Source organism: Pyrgilauda ruficollis, unplaced genomic scaffold, assembly GCF_017590135.1.
Source record: "Pyrgilauda ruficollis isolate IOZ18807 unplaced genomic scaffold, ASM1759013v1 scaffold4, whole genome shotgun sequence".
NCBI lineage: Eukaryota > Metazoa > Chordata > Aves > Passeriformes > Passeridae > Pyrgilauda > Pyrgilauda ruficollis.
The window spans coordinates 22,590,207-22,610,045 of NW_024525489.1; the positions used below are offsets into that span (position 1 = coordinate 22,590,207).

At 41.0% G+C, this 19,839-nt stretch overlaps 1 protein-coding gene across 1 annotated transcript in view; it reads right to left on the reverse strand.

Annotated features, from left to right (window-relative positions):
- Positions 1-19,839, reverse strand: part of COMMD1 (copper metabolism domain containing 1) — a 59,004-nt gene that overhangs the window by 21,767 nt on the left and 17,398 nt on the right. The window contains exon 2 of the mRNA XM_041477153.1: positions 19,179-19,460. Coding sequence (XP_041333087.1) covers positions 19,179-19,460 — 282 coding nt within the window. The remainder of the gene's footprint in view (positions 1-19,178; positions 19,461-19,839) is intronic.

Genomic DNA, 19,839 nt, shown 5'->3' on the forward strand with positions numbered 1-19,839 from the left:
TTTTTTCTCTTTCCACGTCAGATACAATGAACTTGTCCTGAAAGAATTTAACCTTGTTCTCCAGAAACACTATAAACACAAAGTTTTTGTCATGCTGAGAAGAACAGAAACAAAAGCATAACCTTAAAATCTGGCTGCTGTGGGCTGAGCTCTCCTGTCCAAAGCCAAACACTTTGCCCATCCTCACCAAGCTGCACCCAGCAGCTACAGCTCAGCGCTTCAACAGTGCCTTCTGCTCTTTTTTTTTGTCCATGTTAATACATGCAACATTATGATGACACAGACAGCTGATAACATCAAAAATTGAGGATGTGGGAAGTTTTTAAAGTAGGTATCAGCCATAGTGCAGGATTTGGCCAGACAGCTCCTTCCACAGAAAGCCGCACAATGAAATACACAGGTTATCCCTTAGCCGTGAATTATCTGATAGGTAATTTCAAAGAGAAATATTTACAAATTTTCTAAGAAGCAAAGGCACACAACTCTTGCTGGTTTATAAGTGTAACAAATATTCCTGTAAAGGAATATTAAAAATATTACCAATAAAACCTTGACTAAAATGTCTCTCTTTTTGACCTATGTATTTCCTGGTACATTTTTTTCAGGCAGTTTCTGAATTCTGAGTATCAGCAGAGCTGCTCCCTGGCATGAAACTCCCTCACCCAAGGAGTGCACAGGATCAACAGGGAAAGCAGGCTAAGTTAAGCTAGAAGTTCAAGACACAGAGGTCAGCAGGCATTCCTGTGGATTTATCCCTGGTGAAAAAACTCCATAGATAGTGCTGGCTGCTTCCTGCTCAGACAGAAAGGAATTCATGTTGCCATTGTAGGTGATGCTTCAACGTTGAATAAATGGTTGGTTTTTAGAACACACTGACATTTTCCAATGAAAAGATAAAACAACCTGGGTTTAATTCTGGCTGTCTTCACAGTCATGCTGTCAAATCCAGTCCCTCCTGCTCCAAAGACCACACAGTCAGCAACTGGATACATAACAGTTTCCTACCGTTTTTTAAGACAGAATATCTAGGTAATTTTATTAACCCTGTGATAAACCTTTTATACTGTAATGGGTATTCACTGCAAAAATATTGATATTATGTTACATTTATTCCACTTATTCCATTTAATGATATTAAATTATTCCATATTTTTAAGATATAAAAATACACTTGTTAAAGATTAATAAAGGCAAAACAGTCTCAGACAAAAGAAAGAGAAAGGAAAGCAGAATTAAAGAGGTTTAATTGTTTTTTGTTTTTGCAGAAGCGTTCACATCTTCGGGTGCAAGTCTAGAAAACTACTTGGAGCTACCCAGAAATATTTCTGTGAGCAACAGATGATCAGTTGGTGGATGAAGATTTTGTTTCATTTAGAGCATTAGAGAAACAAATTCCCTCTTTTTTCATCTATATAAAAGTATTTTTCCATTATTATATAACAACTTTTGTAAATGTGCAATTCTCACCAAAAACTGAACTCACCTTGAATTTCCTTCTTGTTTTAAAAACTGAGAAGTCAAAGTGTAAAAGACACAGGAGGGAACAGGACACCACTCCAGCTCCGGAGGGGAACAATCAGCAAACTCTCAGCTTTTACTTAAGGATAATGTTACAGGCACAGCTGTTACAATGTCACCGAGTTAACAGGAGACAAATACCTCGCTAAAAATCCCTTTCACAGCAAACCCTTTCTTTTCACCTCTTCTCACCACTGGCGACAAAAAGATTAAATAGTGTGACCTCCCAAAAGAGGCAGGAGAAGGCTGCCACCCAAAGCATCGGTGTGTGTGGCTTTGGAGGGATCAAGGGGCAGGAAAAGATGATGAACAGTCGCGTTCACCAAGAATGGACAGCATGGGTACCACAAACAAACTTCTCTTTGCTGCATCACTGAACTTGGAAGGTTGTGTTGGAGGTGCTGGCTGAGCAACCAACAGGTTTTTACAAATATTTGTGCAATAAACCACACAGAGGACTATTCACCCCAAGCCCCGTTAGCTGCAGTGCTTAAGGCAGTCTTTGTCAGGCTGAATCTGCTCTCTGAACCGACCCCAGCCACTCCCTGGAGATGCCTCTCCCTCCACTGACCACACAAGGAACCTACAGAGACAAGACTCAACACACTCCATTCAGAAGCAATTCTGACTGCCAAAAATTAGGTGGGGAATAAATATTCCCAGATGTCACCTTGGAGTGACACCTTGTACTTCTTGGAGAAAGCCTTTTGAATTTTGTGGTGCTTTGTTTTCTTCGCTGTTTTTATTCTGACTGCCCATCAGTTCACATTAATTTTGTATCCTCCTAGGGAAAAGATCTCTTCCAAAAGATACCTCTGGCACCTTGGATACAAGCTCCAGGGAACTGTTGCCACTATCAACAAACTTGAAGAAATAGCCCAAAGGTGTGTATCAGAATCCATAGCAGAGGGGGAAAACCACCCTGCTTGCAGATGGAGACTCGGTGGGTCCAGCCAAGCTGCAAAAGAATGAAGTTCTGCCATGTCTCAGGAGAACAGCATCTGTCAGGAATTTCACTGATGTGCTGGCTCTGAACTTGGGAAACAAATCCTCTCCTTCAGCTGCTGGAGGGAGGGAGAACAAGCTAAACCCTGAGTAATTCCACTCCTTTCCCGGTAATTCACATTTTCTGACATCATCCCAAGCCCCTGTGCAGCAGGGAAACAGGCAGCCCAGTATATGGAGGCTACACTAGGGAAGATGAGCATCACATAGAAAAGCTGGAATTCAATTCCTCATGGAAGTAAATAAACCCCTGCAATATTTTCAGAAATCCTGCTGTAACAACACCTCTTTGAGGCAGTGATATTGCTCCATTTCAGCTACATCCTCAGTGAAACACAAGCCATTAGTACAACAGTAATTCATCACCTCCAGCCTTATCTTGCTCTCTGGACTCTTTTACAAAAAACAAGGCCAGCCTTAGAGACAGAACTTTAACTGAATGAACACAAAACCCCAGGGATTTGCTCAGGAAGCTTGACCTCAGGTAGGTGTTGTAGGGATCAGCCCCAGGAAGAGCCTGTGGCCTTCTTTTTGAAGTAGGAGATAAAAAATAAACTATTTTGAATCTCAGATCCTGAGATTAATAATGAATAACCCTCTCAAAAATCAGTAGACATTCCCTTTTATTTCAGATGCTGAAAATTAGTCTTTGTCAAGCAAACACAGTTCTTTAGATATTACAAACCAGATTTTCTGTGTTTCAATATTTATATTTGTAAAAGCTCCCCCAGAAGAAAGCTCTCCCACTCAAAGATTTATTTCTAGCCCCTGCCCCAGTTTCCCAGGAAGTTAGTTTCTGGTGCTTCTGGCCATTTGATCCTTATGTGAGCCATGAATTAGGAGAAAAAAATAAACAATTATGGCATGCTTATAGCTTGTCATTAACTTGTTTGCTGGCTTTCTCAAACTTCACAGCCCCTCAAAAGAAAGGCTTTTTTAATTGCTGAAAACAAGATATGCTTCAGGTAGGAATCCAACCTCTCTGGGTTAGAGACAGCACAAACCCTTGCCAGCACCATCCCTCGCAGGATAATATCAGCTGGATCATGGTACTAACCACTCTCGTACCCCAAGGAGGAGGATTCTGTTCTACCTGGGACTCCAATATGGTTCTGGATTCACAGGAGGCTTTGCCATGTTCTGGGATCACAGGGAAGGGAAATGACATAGCCCTGGTGCCACAAGGGATGTCTACACATGATTCTGAGTTGGTTCTGCTCTTCCACCTGGGCCATGGCCTTGAGGCCTGTGTGCAATGCATTTTCCACATTTTAGAAAATCATTTCAAGCCCAGAAGAAGACTGATAATAATTGCTTCCTGAACAAGTTTTAACTTGGCCAGGGACATTAGGAGAATACTGTTTTGTATTTCTGCTTTCAGAGAGTTCCTTACCAGTGTTCATTTGAAACCCATGTCCAGAAGCAGAGCTCCATTTGTATTTCAGTGATCAGCACTTCTACACAGGCAGATTCCCATGTCAGAAGCTGCTCTTGTGCAGTACAGTAGTACAAAGGAGTAAGGAGCTGATAAGCACTAAACAAATAATTAAAAATTAGTTTATTCTCAGGTAAATAGCATTGACATTGTAGTGGGGATTAGATAATCCTCTTTTTTCAGCACCTTGGAATCAAAAGCAATAAAAAACACCTTACAAAAATGATTTGACAAGTACATGCAGGCAGTTTGACAGTGTTTAAGATCACCATGGTACCTGACTGCAATGCTGTTCAATGATGACAGTGACAGCAAGCCAGAAATCTGGAGGTTTTTCAAACAAGACAACCTCCAAGGCTCCCTTTTAGATTCTAATTTCCTTGGGTGGAAAAAGAAAGGGGAGGCAAGTGCACAAAAAAAAAAAAAAAAAAAAAAAACCAAAAAAAATTGATGATTGTGTTGAGTCCCTGGGGGCTGAAACAATTCCAGGGTGATGCAGCTTACACTAATAAGCAATTCAGAGATTTAAAAGCAGCACATACTCCCTCTCTCCCCCTTAAAACATTTTCTTAACATAGGAATTATTGGAAATTAAATGCTAGAGGAGAAGCAATATCTTTGAAGATACACAAATACAGCACAAAAGAGCATCTTTGTAAGGTTAGGATTGGGCCTATCCTTCATAAGCATCACATATGGGATTAACCCAGAGAATCACAGAATGGATTAGGTTGGGAAAGACCTCTGGGATCACTGAGTTCAACCCATAAGCCAACACCACGGTGTCAGTCAGACCATGGCACTGAGTGCAACCTCCAACCTTCCCTGAAACTCCTCCAGTGACTCCACCACCTCCCTGGGCAGCCCTCTCCAAAGCTTAATCACCTTTCCTGTGAAGAAATTCCTGCTAAAAATTCCAGAAAATACCTTGGAAAGAAGTCAACAGCTCCTCCCAATTTAGTTCTATCAATAAACTTCTTTAGTATCCCTTAACACCTGCGTCCAAGGTGTTTATGGAGATGCTGAAGAGCTCTGGGCCTGAGTGAAACCCCACTGGTGCCAGGTTGCCAGCCTGATGTCACCCCATGCAGTGTAACCCACTGAAATAACCAGATCTCTGTCCTTGCAAGAACCTCAGAAGAAACAAGCTTTGGGTATCTCCAAGGCCTCCTCCACCCTGGAGATTTCTCTCGTTGTCAGTAATTGATAATTTGCTCCTGGCACACCCACACACAGCAACTTGGCAGGGGTGCAGCCTTGTGAGTTTGAACATAAGTTTCCAAAAAAAGTCCATGGGCTTGTATGTTTGTGAGGGGGTGAGCTACACGAGTAGCTAACACACTGCAGTGACTCAAATGGGAAAATAAGATAGAAAGGAAGATAAGAAGGAAGAGCAGAAAAAGCCAGAACAGTTTGTTTTAGCCAGCAGTTTGTGCAAATGGAAGGCTGCACATGAAACCAAATACACTGAGAATTTACTAGAGGCATGAAGATGTGCCATTACCTTTGCAAAGTACGAGATTTTCAGCCCATGAACACTGCACAGAACTTACAGTGGTAACTGTAAGATGCAAGTTCTTTAGTGATGTAACATACCCATGATCATAAAACCTGTTTTTTTCTCTTTAGGTTCTTATGCTATTACTTTAATACTCAAAAATACCCTGGTAGGACATGAAAATCTCCTCCTGCTTAACCAGAAATCCGGATTGTACAGGTAAAGCACTTTGCTTCCACAGAAAAAAGCCCACATCTTTTTCTCAACATCTGACTCACTGTTTTTCACCTGATTTGTCTCTAATTAATACCAGCCAAGTCTAAAGACTAAAGACAAGCCTGAGATAAAGATTTGCTTGTACAGAGGAGTGTGAAACCATGGACAAAACACATGTTTATAATTTCAAGTGTAAGATATCTCCATGTTCTCGTTTTCAGCACAAAAAGTCATGTTCCATCCACTTTGGTGACCCAACCCCTGCCTTCACCAAAAATACCACTGAGGTTCAAAAGGATGCTGGCATTAATAGTGCTCACACTGTGAAGCATGTTTACCACTGAGGAGAGAAAAACATACTTATTCCCATGTGCAATGGACCCATTTGTTCATATTCAGTTCTCAAAATCTATTTTCAAGTAAGGCCAACTCACAATAAAGGTCTGAAGAGGGAGATTAGTGCAGGCTACAAACAGATGACAGATGAGGTGAGGGGGGGAGATGGGAAGGGATAATGACCCTTTGGTTTGCTGATGTTCAATGAGGCATCTGAAGACTTCATCCAGCCCGTGCACAATCGATTCTCTCAGTAAATCCATTAAACCCCTTGACAGCATCCTGTTTGAAGCTGGGATTGCCACATGATTCACTGCTCCAAAGGGGAAAAGCCACCAGTAGGAAGGAGCAGTGTCCTCATGCACCCCACAGCCACACGTCCTGTCACCAGTGTGAGGTTCCACTGCTCCAGACCTACGGACAATTCTAACTGACAGGGTGAGCACGTCTTCATAACAGCTACAGCTCACTTAAATGCAAACAGGCTGCTTACTTTCAACTGCCCTCTGCCCAATTCTAATCAGGTCTCCAGGGTAATAAGCCTTGTTTGAGTTCATGTGCACCTCAGCTAGCAAAGCTGGTTCTTAGCATAATCATCACTATGAACAAAATTTTACAGCTTAGCTACACAAATATACCACACAAAGCTCATTCTTCAAATCTATCAGAAGAGGCAGGTGCCAAGTAATTCTTCTGTATTCCACCCTTGTTTTTAAAGCTCTTTTCACTAAATCCACAGAATTTTAGATAAGGAGTTTCACTAAAAATTTCAAGTGAAAATTTCATACACTGCTTTAAAAAAAACCAAACACCAAACCACATATAACCATAAGAATACAATCTATTCACAACTTCCCAGAAAAATCAGCTGTGCTGCAGAGCAAGAACCACACACTGTTTCCATAACACAGCACTGGGGCTCAGTGGGATGATGTAAAGAAACAGCACAGGGAGACACTCTGCAAACCTGAACCTTCCCCAGGACAGCCTCTGTGCCTTCATGCGCCCATGGGCAGCTTTAACCTGGGACACTTTGTGGTCTTTTGCTGTCTTACAGAACTCCAGTGAAGAAAAAAACCCAGTAGCTCTGCTGATACAAAACAAGGAACCAAGTTTGGGAGTGAGGAGGAAACCAAGGGAACAAAAAGATGGAGGAAAGAGGCAAAACAGCAGCCTGAGGGGCAGAAGGGAAAGAGGAGAGGCAGAAGCAATGAAAGCAGAACCAGCAGAGAAAGAGAAGAGAGAAATGGGGCCTCACACACAGCAAGGCAGGTTGTGCTGCTGCCAAGGGGAGCAGCTCAGGACCTGCTGGACTCTGAGCCCACTGCATGATTGCTTTCTCCTTTAGCAAAGCCTGAGAGTGATTGACCTGATTGATTAGAGTGCACGCAATATCAGCAAATTACTACATTTTACTAAGTGCAAAAAGTTATTGCTTGACACTTGAAAATTTGGAAAAAGGAGGATGTTCAGAGAATGATAGAGGATGAATAATACCTGGAAGTGGCATGGAGCACAGGTCTCTGGTGAAACCACTTCAGATAAAAGGCAGCATTTGACGTAGGCTCTAACAACAGGGAAAGGAAAGAGAAGCACTAAAAGCCATTTCTCAGATTTTGGATGGGGAGGATATTAATAATCTGCTCCAATATACCTCCATTTCACATATTCTCTGTCTGAAAAAAAAATCCCACTAATATTTTTTCCAGTAGCTTACAGATGAGTGTTCTGCCATTATAATGCATGGAGCCATTAAATAAACTTCTTTGCCCACAGCTAAATGTTCTTGTGTGCATACAGGAGGCCCAAGCCAACATTTGTCCAGGTGATAAGTCACTGTGTGTTCCATGTTTTTTCCAGGCTTAGCCGAAGGCTCTGGGGACTGTTTTGCAGGACTGATGTCCATCAATGCCATGGCTGCACTGCCTGAGATGTACCCTGGCAATGCCACAAAGGCTCTGCACTCTGGGAACTTGGGTTGAGGGTTTTTCACACCAGCCACCAGAATTAATGGAAATCCTTTTGTTTATATTCTCCACCTTCAGATTGCATCCTTGAAATGGGAATTAAAATACCATAATAACTGATTATAAGTACTCATTTATGAGTTTTTTACAGCAATAAGAGGGGTTGTGTGGAAGCCTCCACAATAATAAATACTATTGCAATAAACTACGATGAAATTAATAATTTTGTATTCAAAGCACAGCAAAAACAAACATTAAACAAAGAGAGAATGAATGAAGAAGACAAATTACTTAGCAGCACCCTTTCAACAAACCTCTTATTATTCTGGGCAGTGAATGAAACAGAGTCAGTGTGGGAGAGAAAACAAACACACAACCAGAGCCAAGCAAAGGGCACAGAAGAAAGGAGGGCGCGGAGGAGCCGCGCTCAGGCGGGGAATGCTGCCAAATGGGGAGGGTGCTGAGGCAGCAAAGGGAGAGGCCTGCTGACAACTCCCTGTCTTCAGGAGAAAGCCCTGCCCTCTGACAGGACACAGGGCTGTTGGACACTGCTGTGGGGCTGCGGGACACTGCTGTCACTTCCTAGGATGGGACATGATGAGCCAGGCTGACCTGGAGCACAGCAAGTACTGAAGTCAGTGTAAATTCCTGGCTGGCAGCAATCTCATGTTCCCTGTCTGTACATAGAAGCACTGGCCATCCTCAGCCCTCTGGCCAGGAGCTCTGTGTGCTGCCCCAGGGAAAGGCAGGAGCTGAAAACTCTCCGGGAGCCAGAAGAGTTCGTGGAGAGCTCTACATGGTGTCATGCAAATGCACCAAAAGGGGTAGAAGGAAGGACCAGGCTTGGAGCACAACATCTCACCTCTCACAGCCCCTTCCAAAAATCCTCTTCCAAAAAGCAATGGCAGAGAACAACATCTCTTTGAAAGAAAGTACTTGCCTGCTCAGAGCAAAAGTTGATGCTTTACGATAGAACAAAGATTTGCTGAACACAGTTTTCTAAACAGGTAGCTTCTGCACAAAGATCATGGCAAGCCAACATCTTTCAGACAACCCAAAGGCCACTGGGATGTGACAGCATCACCTAACACCCAAGTCCCTCAAACTAAAGTTCTCCTCCAGCAGCTCTGGAGAACAATCCCCTTCAGAGGTGAGCAAGTCCTGTTGATCTCCAAGCTCTGTGCCTGGAAAAAGAAGCCCCTTCTTTTATTTTCTTTACTGCCTCCTTCCCCAGAGAGCAGCTCCAAGGCCTTGAAACCGATCCATTTGTCCATCATCTTCCAAACCCTTGCTCTCAGCTGCAGGCATTGTCTTTCTTCTCCCTTAGCACCCACCCAGCTTGACTTGGTGTGCTTGCAGAGGAAAGTGTTGGGGAAGGAAGTGGCCCAGTCACACCTCATATCCAGACCATGACATATCTCGGTGCTCCTGGATCACAGCTTACCTGTGCTCTTAATTGTCATGCAAAGCATTTGGTGTGCTTAAACCTGCAAGTACTTCTGCTCAGTAAACTCAGTGCTTGTTCAATATGACTTTTAAAAAGAAACTCATATTTAAAGAGGTTATCTTTGTAATTTAATTTATAACTTGCATTAATTTTTAGCCCAAGAGTTTTGATTTAATGGAAACATGGGTCTCTCACCCAGCAGCCTGCACTTCTCTGGCTGACAGTTTAATGACATTCACTCAACTACACTTCCCACAGTGTAATGGGAGGTGCTGCATTTCTTTTCTGCTTTTGCTTCCTAAAAAATGAAGGCTGAGGCAGTTTGCCTCCACTGCCCTGAGCTAAACAAAGTGATGAGGTTTTATCCATACCACTCATTTGAGAGTTGTCAAGCTACATTAATCACTAGGCAGTTCAGACAGAGGCTGGAATCTATCTCAGCAAACCTGAGGCTCCTACAGCTGACCTAGTAATGCCTGCTTTCCTTTAGAGTCCCTATTATTTGAGGGAATAGTCCAAGGCAGACAGATTTATCATTCCCTCAAGCAGCCTGGGCTTCTCCAGCTCCTCTCTGGTGAGCTCTGGGTGACCACCAGGATGCAGACACAGTTCATTGCTCAGCTCAGTCTCCAGTGAGGAGCATGTGAATCCACACCTCTCTTTCACGCTCTCACAGCAGTAGCTATCACAAAAGCCAATTCTGTGAAGTGGCGTGTCTCTTTGTATAATCAAGATATTTGTAGGCAGGAACAGGTTCCAGTCTAATTAAATTTGATCAGACTTGAGCTTTCTCCCAGGCAGTTGCACTTCATAGCTGTCTCAGAGCATCATGGTGATATTTACTGGGAAACATGAGAGTTCCCTTTCTGTAAAAGCAGGTGGTTTACAATTAGCTGCAGACAACTCAAAACGTTTGCTTAGAGCAGAAATGTAATTTCCTGAAAGGAGTTATTGGTCCTGACCATGATGCACTGCACTCGTGATCTGTCACACCTCATTACTTCAGACCAAGGAAGTCAGGCCAGTGTAACTGGCTCTAACTGGATACATTAGAGACTCTCCTCAATGCTGAGTCCTTTTAAGATGCTGCCTTCCAGGCTGAAGTCTTCAAAAAAAAAGCAATTATCAAACTCATTTTCTCAAGTCCTTCTCAAGTGGCGTATTTACAGGTTAAATGGAATGAAATTTTTTAATAGTCCTTAAAGTACAGCTTCACTTTTGAGGGTGATTCAACAGAAATGGAATCAATTGACTGAAAAGTTTATTGCCTGTAAGCGTTCAAATACCACTTCAGGGGTTTAAAAAAAAATCTGGATATTATAGCAGCTTTGCATGTTCAACCAAGATTCAGAAGCTGTCTAATTCTAATTCCAGTAGTAATTTGTATCTCATTTAGTTAGGCCACTGCAAATTAAATAGAGGGCAAGCACATCCCTGATTTGCATTGGTGGAGCTTGGCCATATTCGAATACAAGGAAACTTTTCTCTTTTCATCTACTATCTGTCTGTCTAACTTCACCTAAAGCAGTCTGGGAACTCAAATTACAATACCACAATCCTCACTAGGTCTCCACTCATGCAATTTATTACAAGTCAATCATTAGGAATGTGACAATGTGTACAAGGAACACTGATTCCCAGCACAAAGGTCCTTTGGTTGGGCATAGTCAGGGTAAAAAGCACCACAAAGTTATTTCTGTACATAAAACAAGAGGTTTTGTACTCTCCTTGTGATTTAAAAGGGGGAAAAAATGGTATTGAGTATGGCTACTTCTAAAATTGGGACTGCACTTCAAGTATTTATTAACCAAATTAGGCATATGCAATTTAAATTATGCTTTCCTTGTCATATTAACATATTAATGAATCTACATCAGTGAGCTGAACTAAAAATATATTGAAGATTTGCATGTCTGATTATCTCTGTGGAGTTTTGCAACTGATAATTTGAAAGGAGGACAGGAAAAAACCCCTTGTGTCAAGGTCTATGCAAAATTACAGCTGCAAGAAGTTTCTTAATCAAAGGATTGTCTTGTATCTTTTGTAAGTTAGAATCTCTTTTTAAATGAAAGGGATTTGCTCCAGGAATTATGTTCAAAGTAGTAATTTCCTCAAGTAGTATATAGGACAATGATGTCTTAAACAAAAGCACTTGCCAGTGATCTCCACCCAACCATCTCCTTTCAGAGAAAAGCAGGGAAACTTCTGCTTCATCCCACTGCCTCTGTAAGTATTTTCAAAACAAGCAAAAAAAACCCCCAAAAAACTGGACCAGGTACATGCAAGGAAACAGAGAAAACTATTTTGAGGACGAAATTGTCAACACCAACCACCTTCTTGTAAGGTTTCTTCTGTTGCATCAATTCTTGCACAGCACAAACTGGGGTCCATCTTATATGAAAAGTAGACAAATATATATAGATACACACATATATTTAAGACAGAATAAAGAGAATCCAAAAGATTAAGCAGCAAAAAGACTGTCATGCTCTGCAAGTGTTTCTCCCCAGTTATGTGCTTTCTCCTTTTGTATCTTCTAGTACCTTCTCCTGCAGTAGCTCTTCCTAATAAAAATAAAGAACCTGTTTGTTCTTACTTGCACCTCAAACACCAATGCTCAGAGATCTCAAAAGAGATCATGACAAACCTGAAAGGATCTCCAAAGTACTTCTCAGCAGCAACACAACATAGTGTCAAGAGGGGCAAGGCTGGCCAAGTGGCAAAACAACAATTTTAAATGTATTTGGCGAGGCTAGGCCTGTAAAAACAAGATGCCTTGTTAGCCTATGCAGTGGGCATTAATGTTCATAACAACTCCTTTTTTTTTTGAGTTTCCTAAGAACAAATTATTTGCTTATGTTGACATCCAAGTCCTCTGAAGAACACAGATGGACAACACAACCAGAGCTAAGATGCAAAGAGGCTTTGATTTGCTGTATACAGGCTCTCCAGCAAATTTTTAAAATGTTTTTCAAGAATCATGCAAAACTTATCACTTCTGTTAAAAAGATGCTAGTGGAGATTACAATTTTTGGTCCTTCAGCTACATTTCACCTCAGTTACAGACTGGCTTTGCTGCAAGGTCATGCAGCCAAATGGTGCCAGTGTGGCATTCTGTGCAAATGCAGTGCTTTAATTTGCATGTTTGCAGACACTCTCCACACAGCCCCAAGTCCGTGGTGGTGGGAATTGCACAGACAGTGGGACTGCCCGTGATAATTTACACAACAATAGAGCAAGTGTCACACAGAAGCTGCTCTGCCAACCTGCCTCAAAGAGAACAATTCCTTTGGTGATGGGGAAGATGCAATTTAGGGTCTCTGACTCTGTAGAGCCAACTCCAAGCAAAGGTATGTGGTGAAACACTTTTGCTGGGACAATTTTCAACAGCCAGGTCTGTCGACCCCAGCTGCCCCTGTCCCAGCCTCGTTGCAATCTGTTTCTCAAGGCTGCAAGAGATGCTCTAGAGGACATTTCATCAAAGCTATCCCACATTTTATTGCTGTGTGTGAATGCCAGATTGATGTTAGACTGCAAAATATTTGTTGATATCACTGATATTATATATTTAACAGATTACAAGTCCTCTGTCATAATGTGCAAGACCTGAGAAGGTAAAAATTTCAAGGGTCCAGGACTGAATCTGAATTTAGGCAGATGAAAGGCAGTAAAGCCAGGCATCACTGCTGGCTTCATATAGCTCACCTTCAATTAATGCAGAATTTCCCCTGTAATACCCTGAGCTCAGCTACAATCAAAAATACTTATATCTCAGTTAACTTATTCTACTTAATTACTTTAGCAAATCCAGTTTCAGAGTAAAGACAGGGAATATATGAGTATGTGTGCACTTGCACATTCACATATACAGGCCACAAATAAACCAGCATGGAAACTGTCAGCACTACTGATTACAGAATATCCTTGCTTTGTATAGGATGCATACGTGAGGTAAAAAATACTGCCAAATATACCCAGTGGAAAAGTGACACTTTGAGTCAGACAGTTATTTAATACCTCCATTTAATGCTCTTATCTCCTTAACATACTTATTACACTTCCACATCCCAAGAACCACAAATAACAAAATTCTCTTCTTGTTCCCCAAGTTTCTCTCCACTCCAAGAAGGTGACAAAAACTGACCTGTCGAAGCAAAGGACTACAGAGAGTGCCATGCAGAGGATTAAGTAAATAACTGAGTTAAGTCAGTCAACTGTGTTCGTTTCCTCTCTGCAGAGTGACCCGCTGCCCTCTCTATTTTTTATTTGCTTTTGCACTCTACTGCCCTTATGTAACTGTTCCCTCCAGCTCATAAATTTCCAAGGTGAACAAAAGCTCAAATGATTACATTCGGCTTGGCCACAAAGGTGATTTTTTTCCCAACTGACTTCTACTTACCAGATTCCATCATTTTAATCACATAAAAATGTTATGCCAATTGGAGTTAAGTTGATTAATTTGGCTTCTAAATGCCCACGCTTTTCCCATTTTTGATGGGAACATCTTTTTTGATGATGTTAATAGCTATAAAGACTAAGATAGGTTGTGGCTGGAAAGGAAAAATGGTTTGGTGGTTGCTTTTCCTTCCTCTCTGCAGGCCTGGCTGGAGTTATTTTGGTTTGGGTACCTGGAGCTGCTTTTCCTCTCCACACACATCACTTTGCCCACACCGATATCCTGCAAAAAGCAATCTGCCTTTTCAAACAGTTCCTACATTAAAAAGACTGGAGATCCATTATCTGGGGCTATTTTCAGCCATATCTCTGAAGCAGCCTGACCTGGAGTCACACAGAGGCAAAAGCAGGCACAGCCATAATCCTTCTTCCCTATGGCATGAGTGTACTCCTGATGTTCTCGTGGTCTGACCTCCCTGCAGCAGTGACAGCTAAGGCTGGGAATAACTGTAGCTAACAAAAGCCAAGAGAAAAATGGCTCAGAAAAATGCACAAAACACCACCACATCCTCAGCAGCATTCAGTGTGTACTCCCAGCAAGGGAATGAGTTTTTATAGAAGATAAATGCTGAGATTTTTTTATTACATCGTGAAAGCATGCTCATGTGTGAATGCTAAAAATAAATATCATTTGTTTATAGCACAGATGACAGAAATTTCAGCCTAGATTTGTGTAGCATGGACTTAATTAACAAGGCAGAAAAAAAATTCATTTCCCAGAAGTTTACTTTGAGACCTACTTTATCCCTTCTCAAAACATTAATTAAACCTTTATAATCACTGCAACTAAAACTTGATGAAATATCAAGTTCAAGTTCTTCAAAATACTGGTAGCATTTTATCTCCAACATATAGGACATGACAATTGTCTATACTACTTACAAACTCTTTCCACACATCAACTAATATAATTATTACCTGAATTATTATTAGTAGTATTATTTTCTCTAAATTACAAGGGTCTAGACCAGCCACCTGCAGACAGTAGGTAAAGGCCAGCTGAGAGTTTCTACTTTTTCAACAACAAGTATGCTGTTGCACTGGTAAAGGTGCACTTCACCTAGCAAGTCCTTTCATCAGAAAGTATTTTATCTCACTGGAGAGAGTTTAAAGTCACAATCAAAATAGAATCATAAGTACTGAACATTAGACTTTCACTGAAAAGGCTGTTACTAACGCTTGCCTGTTCTTTAAAGAAAACCACTTGTTTTTTGTGAAGATACACATCCCTGGTGATTTCAGACCAGAGAAAGTATATGGACTGAAAGGCTGCTGTTCGCCCTTAACTTTGAAAGAAACAATCCTAATTTCTTACCTTGTATGTAGCCTCTAGTATTTGCTACATTGTGGTATTTACTTAATGTATATCATTAACTGTTATGACCCTCTGTCAGGTAGAGGCTTTTAGAAAAGGAAAGAGAAGAGACATACAGTATTTTGGGAAAAAAACCCTTTAATCCATAATCCTGATGTGATTATCTCAGGTCTTTCTGGCAAGAATCCTACAGGAGAATCCCAGCTTCATGTTAAACCACGGCAAAAAATACTCTTTGATCATAAAACATGCTTTAAGATCCAACAAAGCCCCAGGAGAAGTGATATTACATGGATTACTGGTATCTTAAACACTGAAAAGAAATGTATGTGGAAATACCCATTCTGTAAATAAGCTAAAAAAGACATAAGCAAATTCTCAGCTAATCTGTAATAGCTGATCAGTCTCAGACATTAAACTGCAAAATATATAATGCTATATATTTATATATATTTACATAAAGAAAGTAAAACTTATTGGCAAATCAGCCCACAGGAAGAACACAGCCCCAGAGGAGAGGCAGATCTCACAGGGAAAATGACATGACAAAATCCAAAAAACCAGTTTAAATATAATTTTAGTGCCAAGCCACAGTGCAAAAGCAATGCATTCATTTTCTGTCCAGTGGCAAGGTCAGGTATAAATCTGGGACTGAAATGTGCAGGTAAGCCAACATTGCACAGCAGTGGCTGCCCACCACGGGAGCAGTGCTGGTGCAGAGGGGCAGGAAGGGCATGAGAAGGAGGATGCTCCAGCTCACTCTCCCATCCCTCTGACCAAATTCCTGTCTGCCTGAAATTTCATGCCAAAAGAGCTTTACAGACATGCTCAGAGAAGGAGAACAAGATTAAAAAGCACATAAAGAAGGGGACAGGTAGCTACAGATATTTTAAGAGAAAGCCAGCAAGGTAGATAAAAAACCCAAGAGGATGAAACCATTGTGCCAAAGAAAAGATGGGCTGTTCAAATGGAAAAAATGAACAGTAGTGATGAGCACTAAATACCACATGATGAAGGCAAATGCAGGCTAAAGTGCAACTGCTTTATAATTTTATTTTTAGTTATATTGTTAAAGAAAATGGGCCTTCAAAGCTGATGGCTAGCATGTTCATCTGCCTTTAATCTTTATACAGATCTCCTAGGATCTATAAAGACTACAACACCAGCACAAAGGAAACCTTTGATGTTGCTGTAAAATCTTTACTGAAGTAGAGTTCAAACTCCAATTTACAGACCTTGAGTCAAATTTTTCAAAGTTCAGAGCATGGTATTTTCAAATGTTCCTCATTAGAAGTGTTTTCAAGAGCACTTAGGGAAAAGGGTTCATTTTTTTCTCTTACCAGTAATGGCAAAGCTAGCAAGAATTAATGCATGCAAGTTGTGATGGATTCTCAAACCCAAAAGCGTCTCTCTCCAGCCAGAAAACACTTACAAAATTTGGCAAAATTCATGTAAACTCAGTCTAGTGGCATTTATGAACCAGTCGCTTCCATTTAATTCCCCATTCCCAACCACATCAGGTTTCACACACAACGTCTTCCCCTCATGAAAGAGCTGACTAAAATTCAGAGAAGGCAAGCAGGAAGCAAAGTTATTTATTGAAGCAGAAGGAGCAGATGCTCCACCAAGCAGGCTGGCCTTCTGCTGGGCAGAGACCTAAATCCAACCCAGAGGCACTGAGAAGAATCAGAGCGACTTCTGGAAAGGTACATTTTCTACAGAGCATTTCTTTGCTTCTGTTGAACCATGAAATATTCATGTCAATTCATTACATATCAATGCATTTGTATATTCCCCTGTTATCATGTGTCCAAATGAAAACAGTCTGTTGTGAATAATTTACTCCTGAATCATCAGCCAGCTTTCTTCTTCAAAGCCAGATCTTCATTATTCATCAAATCCCATCTATGGCTGACAACTGTTTAGAAAATATGCTCTCTGCTAAACTTAAGGAAGTACCAGTATATGTGTATTTGATGTGCACTACAAAACTTGATATTTAGAAGAGATGTGCCAATAAAGTAAAAATAACTATAAAACATGACAGTTTCAAGTTAGTGGGCTGGATCCAGTGTGCAACAACTTGTTCAACCTCCAGTAGGAGTCCCTGTGACCGATCTTTCCAGGAGGTCCCCAAACTCCTGTGGTTTCCCAAACCTCATCCCATCACAGCATACAGCCTGATGCAGAGTGCCTCAACCCAAAGATTTACAGCAGAGAATTTATTTAATCCACAGCCAAAGGCAATGTGAAACCAAAGCTGTTTACAATAAATGTACATTGACTCAAGAGGTGACAATGCTAATTACGCCATGGTTGTTTCAGTAAGGACCAGTTTAACTCACACCAGGTGACATGCTTGCTGCAGCTCACAGGTATCCTCAGGGAAGGAGGCAAAATTGTGTTTGATGGCAGTTCCAGAAATGCATTCACACAACCATTTCCCTTTGCAGCATGAAGGGGCATTGCTAAAATAATTAATTTTGATTTTGTTGTGGGGGTCTTTGGTAAGAGACACTATAATGTCTCAGAAATGTCTATTCTTCCTCCATCCCATCTCTCTGCAGAGGGTGAAAGAAATATAAATGTCCTTGCTGCCTGATGTTACTGTAAAATCCATTACTGGGGGAAAAAACAGTTTCAAAACAGGAGTCACTAACTACATAATTCCCTTGTGAAACACAACAGTTATTCTGAGTTAAGGATGCATTTTTTAATGAATGTAGGTATTTCTCCCATTTGCTCACTAATGTACTCAATGTACTCATTATAATGTGCTCCCTTGTAACCTTTGTATTCAGAACAACCTTTTTTTCCCATTTGCTGCTAATAGAACACAATCATTTTCAATCTCAAGATCCTGAGCAGAAAACTCCACTTCTCTGAGGTTAGGAAAAAACCTGAAGACACACACCATTATTGTATTGGCCACTGCAGAGAACCATGAGTGGAAGGCTCAGGAAGGATCAGCTTCCACTGACTGCAAAGAAAAGTGAACTAACAGAATGACTCCAGCAATACCTTCTGTTTCTGTAGGATCTCAGATTACATGTACCTTCATCCTTGTCTTGGCTTAGCTACACAGTTGGAATTCAATCATTCCTATGCACATGATTATTCCAGGTGTATGGATTGAGGTATTCCTAATTCAGGCACTCTTGCTATTACAATACTATGAAATACAAGGAACTTTGCTAAATGTTAACCACTAACATCAAAATTCCCAAATCAGCTCATGGCATGATTTGCAGTAGCAACTGCTAAGAAATGAGGTTTTGAAATTTACTAAAACATTGCAGAGAGAAAAGATACCAAATTGAAACACATTGCCTGTTAGAAAACAACAGCAAATGTGAAGATGGGAAGCTGTGCCTTTAGCTGTACGTTCCTAAGGACTATAAAAAAGGAAGGTAATGTTCAGCACTAATAGAGCTGTATATATATAGATATCTTTCAGGTAGATAAGGCCAGATTGTACAATGTGACAGGTAATAAGTAACATAAGAATGGGTGTTATGTAAAATAAAAAGGAGTCTTTCCCTTCACTTGTTCTAAAATATAATTTGTGAACTTTATTCTTTTTCAGCTCCTACTTTGCATATTTTAACTAGTTTTAGTGTTGAATTAAAAGAAAAGAAGACTAATTGAATTTGCAGTGCATGGTATACAAATGGAATTTTAACATCATGTTTGATTTCTACATCCTCTGATTTTTCAAGCTTAATGTAAAGAGAGCTGTCAATATATACATCAATATATATATCATACCTTATTTATATGAAGATATGAAAAAAAAGCAAAAATTGCATTCCCCACCCAGAATGTTTCTTTGTATCCAAAGATGGACCCCAATTTCAAGTCCATTAAAGGGCCAGTGGCGATGAATCAACTGGCTTGAACTGGATGCAGTGAATTCAGCAATAGGTAATATCCTCAGTGCATGGGCAGCTACAACAGGTTTATATATTTTGCAAAAGGAAGCTTACCTGCCCATTTTTTCCCAGCTCCATTTCAACTATTGCAACAGGAGTGTTTATCTGATCAATGTGCCTCAACTGTGACTTCAGGTCCACTCTCCAGTTCATGTTTTTCAGGACATTATCCCAGCGACTCTGATTGATCAGGCTCTCGTGGATTTGAGTCCGGTGGTTCTTCCAAAATTTAGCAATGACTGCAGCCTGATCTGATGTGATGCCACCTTGTTTTTTGGTTTGGGCAGTGAGGAAAGCTTCCAGCTGATTCAAATCCATGTCTGCCGAAGCAATTGACTGTAGGAAAATAAAGGGAGTAAAAGGGAAAAGCTTGCTTAAGTGAGGACTTAAAGGACACATCTTTAGGGTCTGACAGATACTGCATCTTAAAGGGGTTGCACAAACAAACCAGGTTATGCAAATTACCTGACACCTTTCATTAAAACTCAATTTGCAAGTGTCTACTACTTATCCCAGACTCCTGCCCCAGCAGCTGGAGGGGAGTGGGTTGGCTCCAGCAATGGGCTGAGAGCACCTCTGGGAATTCAGCACTGGTATGGGATAGCAAGGAGGCTTCTCCCCGTCTCCTGGCCCTTTCCCCACTGTGCCATAGTCATTCCCAAAAGGACAATGCTATGAACACTGTCAGGTCTGGCACTGCACTGCTGCTCTGCTG